This window comes from Trichoderma virens (assembly GCF_000170995.1).
Source record: "Trichoderma virens Gv29-8 chromosome Unknown TRIVIscaffold_88, whole genome shotgun sequence".
Lineage (NCBI taxonomy): Eukaryota > Fungi > Ascomycota > Sordariomycetes > Hypocreales > Hypocreaceae > Trichoderma > Trichoderma virens.
Window position 1 is genome coordinate 28,765 of NW_014013661.1, and position 15,219 is coordinate 43,983.

The 15,219-nt window shown below is 43.3% G+C and overlaps 4 protein-coding genes across 4 annotated transcripts; 1 reads left to right on the forward strand and 3 right to left on the reverse strand.

Moving 5' to 3' along the window:
* Positions 1-1,106: 1,106 nt before the first annotated feature.
* On the reverse strand, positions 1,107-1,621 carry TRIVIDRAFT_66326 (uncharacterized protein; the record flags this gene model as incomplete). The annotated part of the gene is made up of 3 exons (XM_014096529.1): positions 1,107-1,214; positions 1,268-1,303; positions 1,355-1,621. 3 exons carry the CDS (start codon positions 1,619-1,621, stop codon positions 1,107-1,109), a joined length of 411 nt encoding a protein of 136 aa, XP_013952004.1.
* A 1,191-nt stretch (positions 1,622-2,812) lies between these two features.
* TRIVIDRAFT_205164 (uncharacterized protein) lies at positions 2,813-4,334 on the reverse strand (the record flags this gene model as incomplete). Its single annotated transcript, XM_014096134.1, has 5 exons — positions 2,813-2,917; positions 3,160-3,189; positions 3,273-3,308; positions 3,522-3,565; positions 3,833-4,334. 5 exons carry the CDS (start codon positions 4,332-4,334, stop codon positions 2,813-2,815), a joined length of 717 nt encoding a protein of 238 aa, XP_013951609.1.
* Positions 4,335-6,533: 2,199 nt separating this feature from the next.
* On the forward strand, positions 6,534-7,665 carry TRIVIDRAFT_42740 (uncharacterized protein; the record flags this gene model as incomplete). Its single annotated transcript, XM_014096135.1, has 2 exons — positions 6,534-7,052; positions 7,123-7,665. The coding sequence occupies 2 exons, from the start codon at positions 6,534-6,536 to the stop codon at positions 7,663-7,665; spliced, it is 1,062 nt and encodes a 353-aa protein (XP_013951610.1).
* A 240-nt stretch (positions 7,666-7,905) lies between these two features.
* TRIVIDRAFT_226365 (uncharacterized protein) lies at positions 7,906-12,360 on the reverse strand (the record flags this gene model as incomplete). Its single annotated transcript, XM_014096136.1, has 9 exons — positions 7,906-8,087; positions 8,195-8,288; positions 8,400-8,552; positions 8,901-9,548; positions 9,634-10,293; positions 10,356-10,396; positions 10,466-10,631; positions 10,694-10,708; positions 10,783-12,360. The coding sequence occupies 9 exons, from the start codon at positions 12,358-12,360 to the stop codon at positions 7,906-7,908; spliced, it is 3,537 nt and encodes a 1,178-aa protein (XP_013951611.1).
* Between the last annotated feature and the right edge of the window lie 2,859 nt (positions 12,361-15,219).

The window sequence follows — 15,219 nt, forward strand, 5'->3', positions numbered from 1 at the left end:
GTACGACCAAGATAGTCTGTGCATAGAGGTGCCAGCGCCTGAGGACATGTACGAGCACGCCTTCCGGACCGTGCCGGTGGCGGCGGAGATGGATCAAATCCACAGAAGTGTAGCCCGGGCGGCGCGGCGGATGCCGGCATTGCGGGAGCTGTATCTTGTGACGTTTGACGGGGCAAGACACTGGGGCCACAGATATCATGCCTTCTTGTATAAATACGATGCAACTAGACGTATTGCTACCGCCCATTGGGGGAGCTTGCCGGGATATAAACCGGCCGAAGACGTGGTTAGGCTTTGGAGGGAGATGGTTGAAGAGGTTCAGGGGTGTCAACTTGAGGTTTTGATTGATGAAAATGAAGTGTAGAAGAGTGTGTGGAAGCGAAAGGGCCATGGACAGGGTTTTCTTTACTTGCAACTAGCAGAAGAGGGTGACCAATATATACAAAGTGCGTGGCATCCACCTCCTCGGCTCCATTGTGATGCGTCTAGTCGTGATACGCCCAGGGTCTTGAGTGTCTTTTATCATAGCAGTAGGAAAATGCTTAAAACTCAATGCAGAAATAGCCCACTCTGCATATTTCTTATGGTGATAACCTATAAAATTAAGTTGCAGTATACTTGCCAGGTAATAAGTAGTAGAAAGCATTGACTTAACTTACCAAGTTAAGTTATTGAGAAGGAGTATTACATAAGTGCGGACTAAGTAGTAAGTGACAGACCAGGTCTAAAGCCAGATATGGGTATAAATAGGTAGGTAGCGCCTCTCTATCGAAATCATAAGTGCTTATATAATTGAGTTGGTTTAGATACATGTACTATGGTTGTTAGTTAACTATATTAACCCAATGCTGCTTAACTCTTGACGATATGCTGAATCGTCTACATTACCATCAAAACCATTGGGATTTGTTGCTTGCTGACACATGCCCATAGCTTATCATGTAAAAATTGCCATAGAATAACTTAACTGAAGCCTTACAAGAGCATCCAGTGCATTCGACAGATAATGAATTAAACAAGCAATAGACTGCTATTTCTAGATAATACTATATAGAGTAAAGCTCAGACTATAATTCATTTCATCCTTAGTCCTCTATCCCCATACCTCAATCGAGAGCGACAATGGTGAACCACTCCTCCTGGGCGCTATCCAAGTCAACGAAAGCTCCACCACTGGGGCAGACATCAGCGACAAGGACAGCCGCGGCGTTAGACTAAGTTTAATTTTGTTAGTAGATCATCAGGCTTTACCAACTATAGAACTCACAACGCAGGCTTGTTCATCCAGAACGGCAACAGTAACCTGGGGTCATTAATATTAATGGTTTAGTGGATAATAGTGTGAGATGTTTACCAGGTTAAGACCATACGTCTTTCCGTTCTCAGTGGCATCGACACCGTCAGCGATATCTGTCGTAACAGACTGGGCGTCAACAGAGGAGAAATTGATCTGGGAGCAGAGCTTAGTGGCCCAGTCAATCTTCACTTGGGCATCAAGACCAGTGATGGATTGAGGAACGTTGTTCTTCTGTCCAGGAGCAGGAAAGCAAAGCTTCTCATTGGCTGCCGAGGCAGTAAGAGCAAGGCCAAGAAAGGCGAAGGTGGCAGTTGAGGATTGCATGATGAAGATGCGCTGCGGATTGTAGTACTCAGTTTGAAGAGTGGGCAGATGAGTGGTGATAATTTTAACGGTTTGGTCGACCGGAAGGCTATATATACATGGTCTTCTCCGCCATTCCTTGAGATTATTTTAGGAGAAAAGGTATACACGGGAGATGAATTGGCCCGATTCAACACAACGTCGTTCCATGAATTCAATTTTCAGGCCAAATAAAGACGTCAAATGCAACCTTGCGTAATTAAATACCACATATTTTACTAAATAGGATTTCTGTGTTTACACTGAGTCATTGCTAATGGTAATCACGGTAATAGAGCGAACCGTATTCTCCTTTAACAGCTGCCGTTATTACCCAACCGCAACAGAAAAAGAACTTGTTGCGGCCGGTTTCCACGGGCCTATATTAGCAGTCAGGTATATATTTTTTCACCATCTTCCAAAATATTTCTTTTCATTGTTTCGAATTTGGGCATAATTTTATAGATTTACTAGATAGCTTTGTTCCTCATAATTCTTGCACCAGGATCGGGCACCATTTAGTGCTAGAAAAACTCCGAGTCGGTTCTACTCTTCTACCGCAAGATCCTGTCAAGGGGGTCAGGCTTTCCGGAAGCAGTGAGATTTGCCTAATATGCTAACTATATCTTATGCTTAAAAGCCAAGATCTTCGCCTTTTACAGAATACAGGAATTATAATAATGCGATACAGTCGGCCTCCTGTTCATAACAACAGAGAAAAGTTTATAATCTCAGAGAATTTACATATTCGAGGTTCAGAACGTAGCAAGTTGTTATTGAAATTGTGAAATAATTGATGTAGCATACAGCTTTTGGCCTGATATTAGCAACAATCAACGTCAAATATCTTGGCCACTTGAGAATAACATCGCAAACAACTTCTGTCCGGTTAATATGTTTTATAAACGCTTTAGAATTATGCATTCTGTTGTTACTCTGTAGTCCCGTAAATGAATCGGGCCGATGCTTGTATGTAGCAAATGCAACCATACGTAAAGATTAATTTGTCTCTACCGTGGATATTAGAAATGATATCTCGTTTATACCCATGACAATATCAGTAGTGCATCTTTCTTTGTGATTTCGGACGATTATTCAGTGCATAAAATATATTTTACTGGGATCAGATATGTTATTGGCAAATATGATATGTCCCCGGTCGAACTTTCACGGTCAAATATTCGGCTTCGGAGAAAGGACAGTTCTTAGATGAGTAGAACCAACGGGGTAAAAGGGATACGTAAATAACTTCGAGCAGTATTTGTCATTTTTTGTAAGCTAATATATTTTAATAATAACTCATTTTACAATGTTTTTGTAATATTTTTCGTTATCCATATAAATGGCACAACCCAAAGCCGGTAAATGAATAACTCTTCCTTATCCCAACATCCGAATAAAATACAGCAAGGTAGATATTTACAGAACTATACAACATATAAAGGAAGCTACTTGTCTTTCTCTCTTTAAGTTGTTTAGATAATGCAACTAATTGTGAATAGTATCGTCCTTTGACTCACATCTCTCATATCACCCTCTTCATCATACGCCTGGTAGGGGTCTTATACATGCACATGAACTCTCCAAATGGTAATAGGTCGATGAGTCCAAGACCTCCATCTGTTTAACTTACTATAGAGATCTCTTTTATCGCTTGGTGATTCGATATCTTAAGAGAGCTAGTTCTATTCGGAGCTGTACCCAACGCTGAATCAAATGGCAAGAAAGACCTTCTTAGGTTAGCTCCGATCGGCAACAACACAGATATAAGAGCCACGCCAGTAACAGAAGCTACTATTCAACCTGCTGCACAAAGAAACTGTCAAAGGTCAATTGCACACATGTTGGAAAGTTAACTTGGGCAGTCAATAAGAATACGTACATCAAGTTTACCATGACCTGAATCGACAGTGTATTTAAATAAGGCTGTCACAGTTTTATTATATTTATCTTATTTTTTAAACAAGTGCACTTGCGTCTGATTTAGTATTGGCTGCCTTATTAACACCATTAGCCAACATGAATTAATGAATCATGCTACTTCATCCTGTCCCTTGGTGATCTGTTCTTTTGTTCATAATACTGCCCATGTAATTAAGGCAATGAAGAATACTAGCATGTAATGTCCTGTGTATGTGTCAAATCAGATACTGGTTCCTTTGCCCTTGCCTTTTCCTTTACCATCATCCTTACCGTCTCCCTTCCCCTTCCCCTTTCCTTTGCCGTCACCTTTTCCTTTGCCGTCACCTTTTCCTTTGCCATCCCCCTTGCCCTTCCCATCTCCTTTTCCTTTCCCATCTCCCTTTCCTTTCCCATCACCTTTTCCTTTCCCATCACCTTTTCCTTTCCCATCTCCCTTTCCTTTCCCATCACCTTTTCCTTTCCCATCACCTTTTCCTTTCCCATCACCTTTTCCTTTCCCATCTCCTTTGCCTTTTCCATCTCCCTTGCCTTTTCCATCACCTTTGCCTTTTCCATCACCTTTGCCCTTCCCCTGTCCTGCATCCGGAATAATTATTTCATCATCTTCTTCGATATCGCGGCTTGGGTGAGGTTCCACAGGATAAGCTTCTGTGCGCTTAAAGTCTCCAGTAACAACGTCGCGGGCGTTAACATCAGGATTGATGCCACCTAGAGATGCTGCTAGAGTGCTGCTGGCACATGTAGCCACAAGGAGAGCGAGAGATGCCTTCATTCTTGTTCATATATGTAGAATTTATGTAGTCTTTACTGTTCTGAGGTGAAATGGTTGTCTCAGGTCAAAATTGCTTAACCAGGCACTCAAATCTTGGACCATCTGTTCAGTTTATATCGACGAATCTATGACTGTAAACAGGAATTGAGCATGTGCCCATGTACGGGCTTAGGTGGGTCAAGATACATCAACGTGGTCTCATCTCAGTAGCGATTACGAGGCACTCCCACTTGCATCTACAAGGCACAGATCATCCATTAGCAGTGAGTCAGGGGACCGCGTTAGCGTCTACCTAAAAGGCGATAAACAATAAGATGCATTGCAGACTACAATAGGGGGGCGGGGAAGACCGGTCATTTCCTAAAGAAGGTATAATATGCAAATACGTGCAGGCAATGCAGCCATAGTATTGCAGTCCGTCTTTTCGGTGTGCTGAGGATATAAACGTGGAGAGCAGAGTCTGTTTAATATACGGAATGCCTAGGAGGTTTTCACTAAACTGACAGCGAACATGTAAGCCTATTAGTAGCAATAAACCGTGCATTTAGGTGATACATTGACCATTAAAAACACCTCTGGTAGACAGAGCGTCCAGCAAACGGGAGAGGTTGTCACAACTTTATTCGTTCAGCAATCTCACTTCATGTGGTAACAGGTCTCATGCATGCTTACCGTGGAGTAATAGTGAATACGTCCGCTAAAACAAGACAATGGGTTACACAAGATTGGTCTTACTGCTGCCTTGTGTATAGACTACAGCTGAATATCGCCTGACTTGTTCCAAATGAGACAAAAAAGCTCGTATCTGAGTTGGAGGGCCTGCATGTCTCAGTTCTCAGATTTCTACCTTCCTTAGATCATGAAGAGGTGACGGGATAGGTACCCGAGAAAATGCTTGTAACAGCACAGGGGTGGCGCGTGTATCTAGCGAAATACGATTTCTCTGTTGATATGTTTCTGCGTTCAAAAAAATGGTTTATATCGGGCCAGGTGGTCGGAAAAGAATCCGCTATACTAGGCCATGCCAATTCTAGAATTTGCAAGGTCCCTTTGATGCATGAATCTGACAGCGTATGACATCCTCACAATTGATTTGTAAAACGGTGTGCCGTCATCCTAATACAAATGACAACTTGCACTCAGCAAAGCTGCCTAGAAGAATTGGCCTATGGGACTGCCTTGCGTGATTTCTGATAAACTGACAGTTCTTACAGTACAAATTACAAGTAGGGTCTACCTCTAACCTAGATGGCTATGCCAAAAGTACCTAGCCATACATGTCAGAAATTTCCCAATCATGTCAATACGGAATCAAGTTTTCAGACTGAATGCCCAAAGTGTTACGTCGTATTTACCGGGTTTATGTGCTTGCTTAGTTGGGATTTTACGACACAAATACTATCCATAGACCTCACTTTCACCAGCTAACTAAATGATCTCGTCTCACTGTTGGGCCTAAATTTCCCGAAAACATGTGAAATCTGAGGCGAAGACGAATAGCTGGCCACTAAAAGTGGAACCATCTGGTAGTTCTGGACACATCAACAGATTCGTGTGTCGACTTTAGGCATCAGTTTGCGGTTTAATAATAGAAATTTAAATTTAGTTTATTCTTATTAATAACTTTATCAAAGATGACACATGTACGAAATGCAGGTATAGCTGTGGCTTGCGTCTGGTAGGCCGGAATACGAGTGCCTCCAAGAAACGGCATACGCGGCGCATGGTCTGTGCCGTATTAGTACATGCAAGTTCTCTACACGAATGACGTGCTATCTGATGGTCACACATGCGTTGTATTCCTTCAGGAGATCTGTGCAATTATCGTTGAACTATTTAGACCTCAGATATATGTCAAATAGCTATCGGTAGCCGCAAAACCACGCTCCCAAGAACGTATCCAACTTATCCATCCCATAATAGAGACATTGATGCTATTCTACTTATCTACGCCATTCATCTAGAAGCTGTTAGCAGCGTCTCTTTCTTTTCTTTTATTTACTGAACAAATAGGGAAACGAGATGAAGTTCATCATCATTCCCGAGTTGCTCCCTTACGCAGCCGTGGCCGTGGCCCTCCAGCAGCAAATTACTTCTGAGGAAGTTTGCTCTTCGGCTCTACTTAGGCTACCGCGTTCTGGACACAATCGGCTAGAAGGGTGCAGGTACTTTGGCCAAGATCATCTTAGTTCTGTATCTATGGCAAATTCATCATCTCCATGGTCATCACAAAACGATTGCCGAAATAACACTGAAACATTTTGTGTCTTTTCATCGAAAAACTTTGCAGGTGGTAGAGGTATATCCATCTTAACAACACCTGATCGCGTTGAGAGCCTTCAACAACTACCAGCATTTGTTGATGCAGATGCGTTATTGGGCGTCAATGAGCAACCGTCTCCACCGTTTGAAGAAAGAGAGCTCCCTGGGAGAGGACGTGGCCTTATTGCGAATAAAATGCTACATCGTGGTGATAGGATATTTGCACATACTCCCATCTTGATGCTGGATGGTGAGAGTTTTGGAGATCTAGAAAGAGAAGAGTGGCTAGAGCTAGAGCATACAGCTGTCAATAATCTCCCTCCAACAACGAAAAAGATGTTTTCGGCGCTATATGGCCGCCAGGTGACGGATCCAGTGAGCGATCGGATTGACACCAATGCTTTTGAACTTGAGCTGGACGAGGTCACGTATTATGCTGTATTTCCCGAGATAGCTGTAAGTGCACGCTCTATATGATGGCAGAAACATCACAACTAGAAACGAGATCTGTGCTGACAACCAGCAGCGTCTCAACCATGATTGCCGCCCTAATGCCGCCTACTTTTTCGACAGGCAAAGTCTTACGCACTACGTACACGCTATCACGGATATTACTCCTGGCACCGAAATCACCATTACTTATATAGATCCGCATATGCCACGTCAGAAGCGTCTCAAGAAACTCTCCTCTCTCTGGGGCTTCAATTGCTCTTGTAGCCTATGTAGTCTTCATCCAGAGCTGGCGCATGCATCTGACGAGCGCCTCGATCAGATTACAGCTATTAGCGAGCGCCTCGAAGACTGGGCAACGGCGCCACCGCAAATGGCGCGGACACTCATCAGTCTTTACGAACAAGAGCGCCTGCATGCTCCGTCTAGTTCAGCATATTGGTATGCGGCGTTGACAAGCTGTGCGGAGGGGTCGTATTGGGACACGATACGGTATGCGCAACTAGCGGTTGAGTTGGGGGTATTAGACTATGGATTTAGCGATGAGAGTTTTCAGCTCATGAGAAGGCTGGCGAAGGAGCCAGAAAAAGAGGCGTGTTGGTTGACAAGATTAAAATAAAGAAATCTTGAATTTAAGATTCTCCATAGTTTTGCTAATTGACTACGGAACCTTATTTATATCTCAATTAAACATTAAATGTAACGTTGTTTGATAGCTGATTCTGCGATAGGATAATATAAATGGACCTACATTTATGAGCACTTGCTTTACTTCTTTATTTCTCCTACATACCAAATCTTCTACCTTTGTTGTAACCTGACCGTAATTCGATATCGACGTGATTGGCCAGTTATCTCGCTATTTGTATGTAACAACTTTTTCCAATGGAGCGGTGTCGTTGCCATTTCGGTTGAAGTGTCTGGTTGATTTATTCCTGAGGTTGTGAACCATAACGTGAATTCTCCCTATGACCGACCGCCAGTATGACACGGAAAACCCAACAGCGATAAACAAAAGTGATATAGCGGCAGATGCTGGGACTATTGGGTAATATACGCTATTAGTTGGTTATTTTTGAAGCCAGAATGAAGTTAAAAGCAAAAATACATAAAATAAATACTTTGAGATAAAAACCACTGCCACTTACATGTAACCTTTGATACGAAGCCTAGTGTTAGGCTATTGTTGTCAAATTCTTTGGTGGGAATTGCAAAGAAAGCGGCGATGAAGGATAAAGGCAGCTATAAAACCGTGTATTATCAGCATCAATTCCCGCTACTCATATATTGAATTGAATTTCCTTTATATTGCATTGGGGGCGGTGGATAGGAATTGACAGATTGTTGACTCACAAAGACGATGGTAACTATTGTGAATACCATCAACGTTTTACTCTGTTTCTCAGCTTCAAGTGTCATTGAGTGGGCTTGCTCAGCTTGAAGGCGGGCAGTTCGAGTGTCAATCATGTTGTTTTGCTTTTGCTTCAATTCAACGAGGCTGCTCAGCTGTGTCCACGGTCTAATTAGCCTTTTTTGTCTAGTCATATCTCTCTCCACATTATCAGATGCGTCTGTGGCACCTGCGATGCTATTTTTCTCCAAAGTACTCCGTATTCCTGTAGCCAAAAAAAAAAAAAAAAAAAAAAAAAGGAACGGGGGGGAGGGGGGGGAGGGGGGGGAACAAACCGCAGAGTTGGTGGTTTTAGCGCGCTTGTTCATTTTCTGAATTTGTTCAGAATGTCGGAGGACAGTACGGAGCGGAAGGTTTTGTTTCTGATGGCCCAAACCCCAAATTATGCTTTCCGTTGAGTTTTTCGATTTCGAGACTTCCGTACTAGAGACCAATGCATGTACATCTCCAAATATGCTATCGTTGTTTGAATCGTCGTATGTGTCGAGGTCATTCTGTAACTCCTCACTATTGGTCCCCTCCGCCCTATTGCTACCAGATATCATCAGAGGAGGCGGTTTGGCCATAACTTCCCTGGCTATCACATCTCCATTTCGATCAGAACTAGCTTGTTTCATATTGTGAACAATTCGATCCATCATTTCGAGAACATCCTTCTGTTCTGCAAACACCTTTTCCATCATTTGTAGCTCGTCCTGAATGTCTTTGATCTGACTAAGAAGTGTGATCTCTCTTGTTATATCAAGAACGTAGAATCGTCCAAACTTCTCCAGAAGCTTAATTAAATGCTCCTTCTTATCGTCGTCGTTCATTTTCGACTCTAACTTCTTAATTTCACCCACGTTGGGAATTTCTGATTCTAAAGTGTATTGGCGATGAACTTCGCAATATTCCGCAGAAATTTCAGGAATCATCTCCCGGCTTTGAACTAGTTGAATGTCATCCATGATTTGGTCTGCTAGACCTTGGTAAGCACTGTACTTTTCCGACTTGTTTTCGGTTTTATGCTCGGTAATAAACCCGTCCATTCTCTTGGTGCGAGTCTGCATCAAATTGTTGAATCTATTGAAGAGCAAAGTCTCTTCATTCATCTGCCCCATAACGATACATGAACGGTTAGTATTCTGTAGGAGACAGGCTCAGACATGAATTGTTGGGAAAGGAGGGTAAACATACAATATCACTAATAGAGTTCTCATAAACTTCCGCAAAGTTAATCATATCGGTAGAGTGATCCAGAAGTGCTCTTGAACACCTGCTAGCAATAACACCGGCAAGATCATATGGTGTTTTCACAGCATTGGGTCTATGCTGAATATAGGACTTTGTAATTTGTAAGACGTCTGTGGTACGTCTTTGATCCAATATCGGCTTAGTTTCAGCAGGCTCGGTAGTGTTCATACCAACGTCGGACCAATCTCTGGATGGAAAGCATGTAACAATGGTATCGGCCTTCCCAGATTGCCCCACGAGAATCCACAGCCAAAGTTGGTCTACCATAATAGCGGCCAAAGGCTCATCTTCTCGCTTCTTTTTATTCAATTTCTTTTGGTATCGGTGAACGGTCTGGTCGGCATCTCGAATTATTGTGTCTTTCAAATTGTGATATAGCGACTGGTCTAACGTCCTGCGTATATGAAGAACATGACGAGAATGAGGTTTGCCGTTATCTCCGGAGAACAGGTACCTTCTCAATAGTTTTTCCTCTTTTGGGGTACCAGGTGGAAACTTGATGGAACTTGTTGTCTCGCCCTCTGACAAGTCCGAATAATAAGCAGCTAGAAGTTCCGATCTTCTATTCATTGTTTTTTGTTCGTCCCAGTAAAGATAAGGCATCTATCTCCCCTCTTTTGTCAGTGATTCACGGTATCAGAGAGCCAAATCTATCATATACTAACAAAAAGAACCACATGCTTGTCCTTATTATCATTTCCAATTTCTATTATGCAAATCAGTCTAATATTTCATTAAGCAAGACAAGGAAAAGCTGGGGGAAGCGTACTCTTACTCTTCTTGTCTTCGAAGGCCTCGGAAAAGTCGAAGCATGTTGGTAGCATGAAGCGTGCATGTGCAGAGTTGTGCTCTCCTTCATGTTGTCTCTTTACCCATCGCTTCGGCTCCAAGACTTTATAGACTAATAAGGGCTCATAATGGTAGATCTTGCGGATTAAAGCCTTTGCATCTCCATAATCAGTAAATTGTCCCTTTGCTGTTTCAGGAAATTCATGTGTCCTACCTCAACCCATTTCATCTATGGTCAAATAATCAGCAAGGCAGGTCAATTGACTTGAGGCATTCAGTTGGATCTAAGGGGGCATTACGTACATTGTTTGCTGGTAAATGAAACCACTTAAAGTTGGTCTTGCCGCTGACCTTAAAGAAATCGGGCTTCTTCTTCATTAATTCGCTCACAGTAAGTTCTGAGAATTTCGTGCTCCTATCATCAATGAAGTCAACTACTGTTGCTTCAAAAAGCTTGTCGACTTCTTGATCCAGTGTATCAGAAGTTGCCAATTCCCCAGTCCCATCTTCTAGCTTGAGCAGCATGAGAGTCGTTGAATCTCTATTGTCGGTCGCAATGCTGAGTAGTTTCTTCGTAGCGTCTTTGTCCACTGGTATTCCAACCTGTAGCAGTGCTCGAATCGTATTGTGCTGTTTTCTCATAACAGCAGCGTGCAATGCATCTTGGTTCCCAGCACCGTGGCTAATAAGGAATTTCGCAACTTTTATTCTATCATTCTCTATTGCACCCAAAAGTGGTGTTTTCCTCTGCTCATTCCCATAACGATCTTGCACAGCAATTTCTGATTTAACATTTGCACCACAAGATATTAAAACTTGAACAAGACAGAGGGCACCTTTCTCCGCTGCCTGTAACATTTGATGAGCTAGCCAGTCGTCTTTTATATGTTCAACTTGGTGAGCGAGGAGCATTCCGATCAGTTTCGTAATTGTTGCTGTCTGCTCGCCGCGGACTGCGGTATTAAGTTCCTGTTCAATTTCTGTGGCACTGAGTGCAGGCGTCTTTCCGAGTCGAGATTTTTCTCCGGGTTCAAAAATATCATTGTCTATTGTCTCATAATATTTGAGAAATATCAGGAACGAATCGAATATGCCGGGATCTTTGCTGCGTGCAGCAGCTTCAAGAGGCGAAGGTCCTCGTTCTGTCTTTTCTCTAGCGCTAATGCAACCACCATGCTGCAATGCCTGTTGGATCACTGAAGTCTTTCCAGCTAGTGCTGCACATGAGAAGGGTGTCATCCCAAATTCATCCTCCATGTCAAGTATGGATGGTTCCTGATCAAGATATGCCGCAAACAACTTCTCGTAGCCAAGACCTGCGGTCCAACATAGAAGCCTCTGGAGTCTTTCTTCACTCGGAGATGGCGCTATTTGAGGATGGGTGACACTATTGAAGGCGCGACTAGGTCGGCTACTTCCATCTGCAGTGGATAAAATAGACAAAGATGCCGATACATTCATATTCGATGGATAGGCGTCTAAAAGCACTATAATTCTGATATTGCCGGAATAGTTGGTTTCATGAGCATTGGGCTGAGGTATTTCGATATCGGCTTTTCCGTCTTTGTAATCTCCTTTTATTTCAGGCGCTGGGAGTTTGAAACCGTTCACCAATTTTCGCATGTCGTTGTCAGCTCTAAAATAGTCGACTTTCGCATGCTGGATCGCAATAGATTTGTGAAATCCATCTTGAATCTGTGTTGTAAAAGACAGGCTGAATTTGGCAACGAGATTTTTGCGACCGTAAAACAAGTCTGCAGGGCAATTTAAATCGATAGAAACAAGTGCTCCGTGTACATGAGTCTCAGAGTGACCAATCGAGGAAGCTCTATCGACGATGTCGATGCTACTGGTCAGGCGCTGGGGGCTGCGGATTTGCATGGTGAATGTACTGTTTATAGGAGGCTCACTACTGCCAGTAAATTGTGCTGAAAGACTTGAGAATGAAGTATTGTTCTTAATAATTGAAAGGGGATAAAAAATGGTCGTTGAATCGCACCGCAACCTAGAGTGCTGGATTTACGCAAGTATTATATACTAGTATGTCGTGGGCGCTCACTATGTCTGTGTGCTTCCCCAGCCACGGCTGTATTCTTACAAGAGTTAGCTCCTCTTGTAATAGTCGTGTTCATAGTCGTGTTGCAACATGCCCAATGCGTCGAGGTAATCAATAAGGCAACCAGATACTAGGCCAGCCTCAGGACTTGCCCGAGGTTTTTGAGTGCCATGTCACCTGCATATGCAAGGGAGGGCAACCTTCAAATTTGAATCAAGCATTAACCCCTGAGAAAGAAAAGTACGCGATCACTAGTATCCAATTGAATGATTTCGACTAGGCTTTCTGCATATCCAACACACCATATTCTGCAGAGTGTAAGCATGGAGAATGAAGAGCTGAATGTCAAGCCTCGCACTGTACGCGGTGGATGGTTGTATCACCGAGTTGTGCTCGTACATGGGTTGATTCCCATATACAGAACATATTGAGATTGATGGTCGAAACTGTTTTTAGAAAGGAACAGGCCGACACGATGATAACAACCCCAATGAGTCTACTCAAACCTTTACGCTATGTGGTGAGAGGGACAAACTGAGAATGAGAGTCGCGGTGCAGACATCTCACACTCTCTGTAAAGCTGACACCGAAAAGGTGAGCAACATCCAGAATACATTGTGGAGGAATCGGAGAAGCAATTTGTGGTTATATTTGGTTGCACAACACAACCGGCCATTTCCGAACCCCCATTTTCTCGTATATGATAAATTATTCTGGCTGATTACTTACGTTGAGGCTTGAGACGTCCCTGGGAGTGTTTTCCATCAGGCGACCAATCAGGTACCTAGAGCAATTTGAGTGATTCAGCCGCTACGATGCTTCGGCACAAACGCAATTTGTATTTCTCAATACATAATATATGCTGTGTATGGTGTATAAACACCGAGGCGTAGGTCAAATAGCCATATTTATTATCAGGAATGGCGTTTTGCGTTCACGTAGGTTTTCCATGTGATGAAAAAAAGTGAATATCGTTCGGTTAAATGAATTAATTATGTTTAATTACAGTTAAGCTCGAGATTTTTTGAGATAACGGACCCAATATACAGTGGAAGTATCCGCCACATTTGTCAAGCCGTCCTCGTCGCTTTGGTCTGCGGCTGCCTTCCCACGAGCTGAGACAAAGAACGGACGCCTTACCGCCACTCAACCTCTTTTAATGACTTATCATCCAGTTCTCGGTGACATCTCATCTTGGCACACGTCAAAATACTACACTGTGCGCAAAAATCCCTACAGCGGCTGAGATTCCTCAGAAAAGGGAGGCTGGCGCAGGTTCAGCTCACGAGGGGTTGATACGATAGCGACGGAGCGAACTCACGCCATTGGTCACCGTAAAAAATGCAATGTATGATGCAATGCAGAGCTCAGCCTTGTAATTTCAGTCATCGCAGCTGTGTCATACCACAGTCGGAAGAAAGCTGTATTGCAACATTATCCGAACCTTGTTCAGAACTTTGCAATCAGCAGCAATAAGGCCAGCTATTACAACAAAAGATCACTATGGGGTCCAGTTTAGCAGTGAGAAGCCTGAAGTGGATGACAGCTTGATTCTGCAGAGCTTTGTTGATCCTGATGTACGCGAATCGATCTTCGGACGGGACCATGAAAAAGGCTGCGAGAATCAGGAAGACACTTTTAGCATTGGCTTTATGCCGAAAACTTCATCTTGAAGCGGATAATTTTGAGAAATTACATTTTCAACCGTTACATCGGAATTGTATATATTAGAAAAAGGTGATGACCTCAACGAGAAGACTACTACGTAGTAACAATGGCAAGCCAACAATTGAAGTTGTGGCTGGCTGTTCCGGAGTGGCAGGTAGCATACACGTACTTACATGTAGGTACGGACATACATGTCTAGATGCCCGAATCCTTCCACGTCGCACCGCTAGCGGAGAAGCTGCCTGCCTTGCAGCCTCGACTGAGATACGGAAGACAAATCTCCGACGGCACATGGCTTTGTGACCCCCCTCTAGGATAAGCCTGCCCTGTTATCTGAAGTTGTTGGAAAAAGATAGAGCACCAACACTTGACTCTGCCTTGCGTCCACCCCTCATCTCAAATCGATATCCCTTTTTATCCCCGAGCGTATCTCGTGCTTCCGCAGTTGGGCTCCCTACCCTAATGATACAGCGGAATATCTCAGTCATAGGACTACATTACTAAAGATGAAATAAGCTTAGTTTTACCAGAGATCTAAGAGGATCGAACAAAGGGTTGGTGCCCTCTAGTTGACTCAAGTCACTGACTACCTAGCTAGACGGGTCGATCACTCTATTCCAACCCCTGTTTCCACCTACACGTAAATCCTCTACTACTCGTATGTTCGCTAGATGCCCCTCTTTTGCGCCGAGCTCCATCACATGCACGTGAACACTTCAATTTCTTCCTCCATCATCACCATTGACCAAAATACATCAAAATACAAGTAGGCCAAGTACAGAATTTACTCTCCCTTCAATATTTATTTACTCTTCTCAGCTACTTCAACCCACATTGTTTTGCTCTTGTTCAAGCCTCACGTCATTGGTGCTTTTTTTAAACCTTCGCTAAACCCCAATCATGCTAGTTGCCCTAAATATCCGTGCGGCGGGGCATTTTTTAGACGCGGCAGTGGGCCCCTCCATTGGGGAGCTGCCGTCCAATTCGCGCCCAGTTGCAACATCCTCAGCTCATGA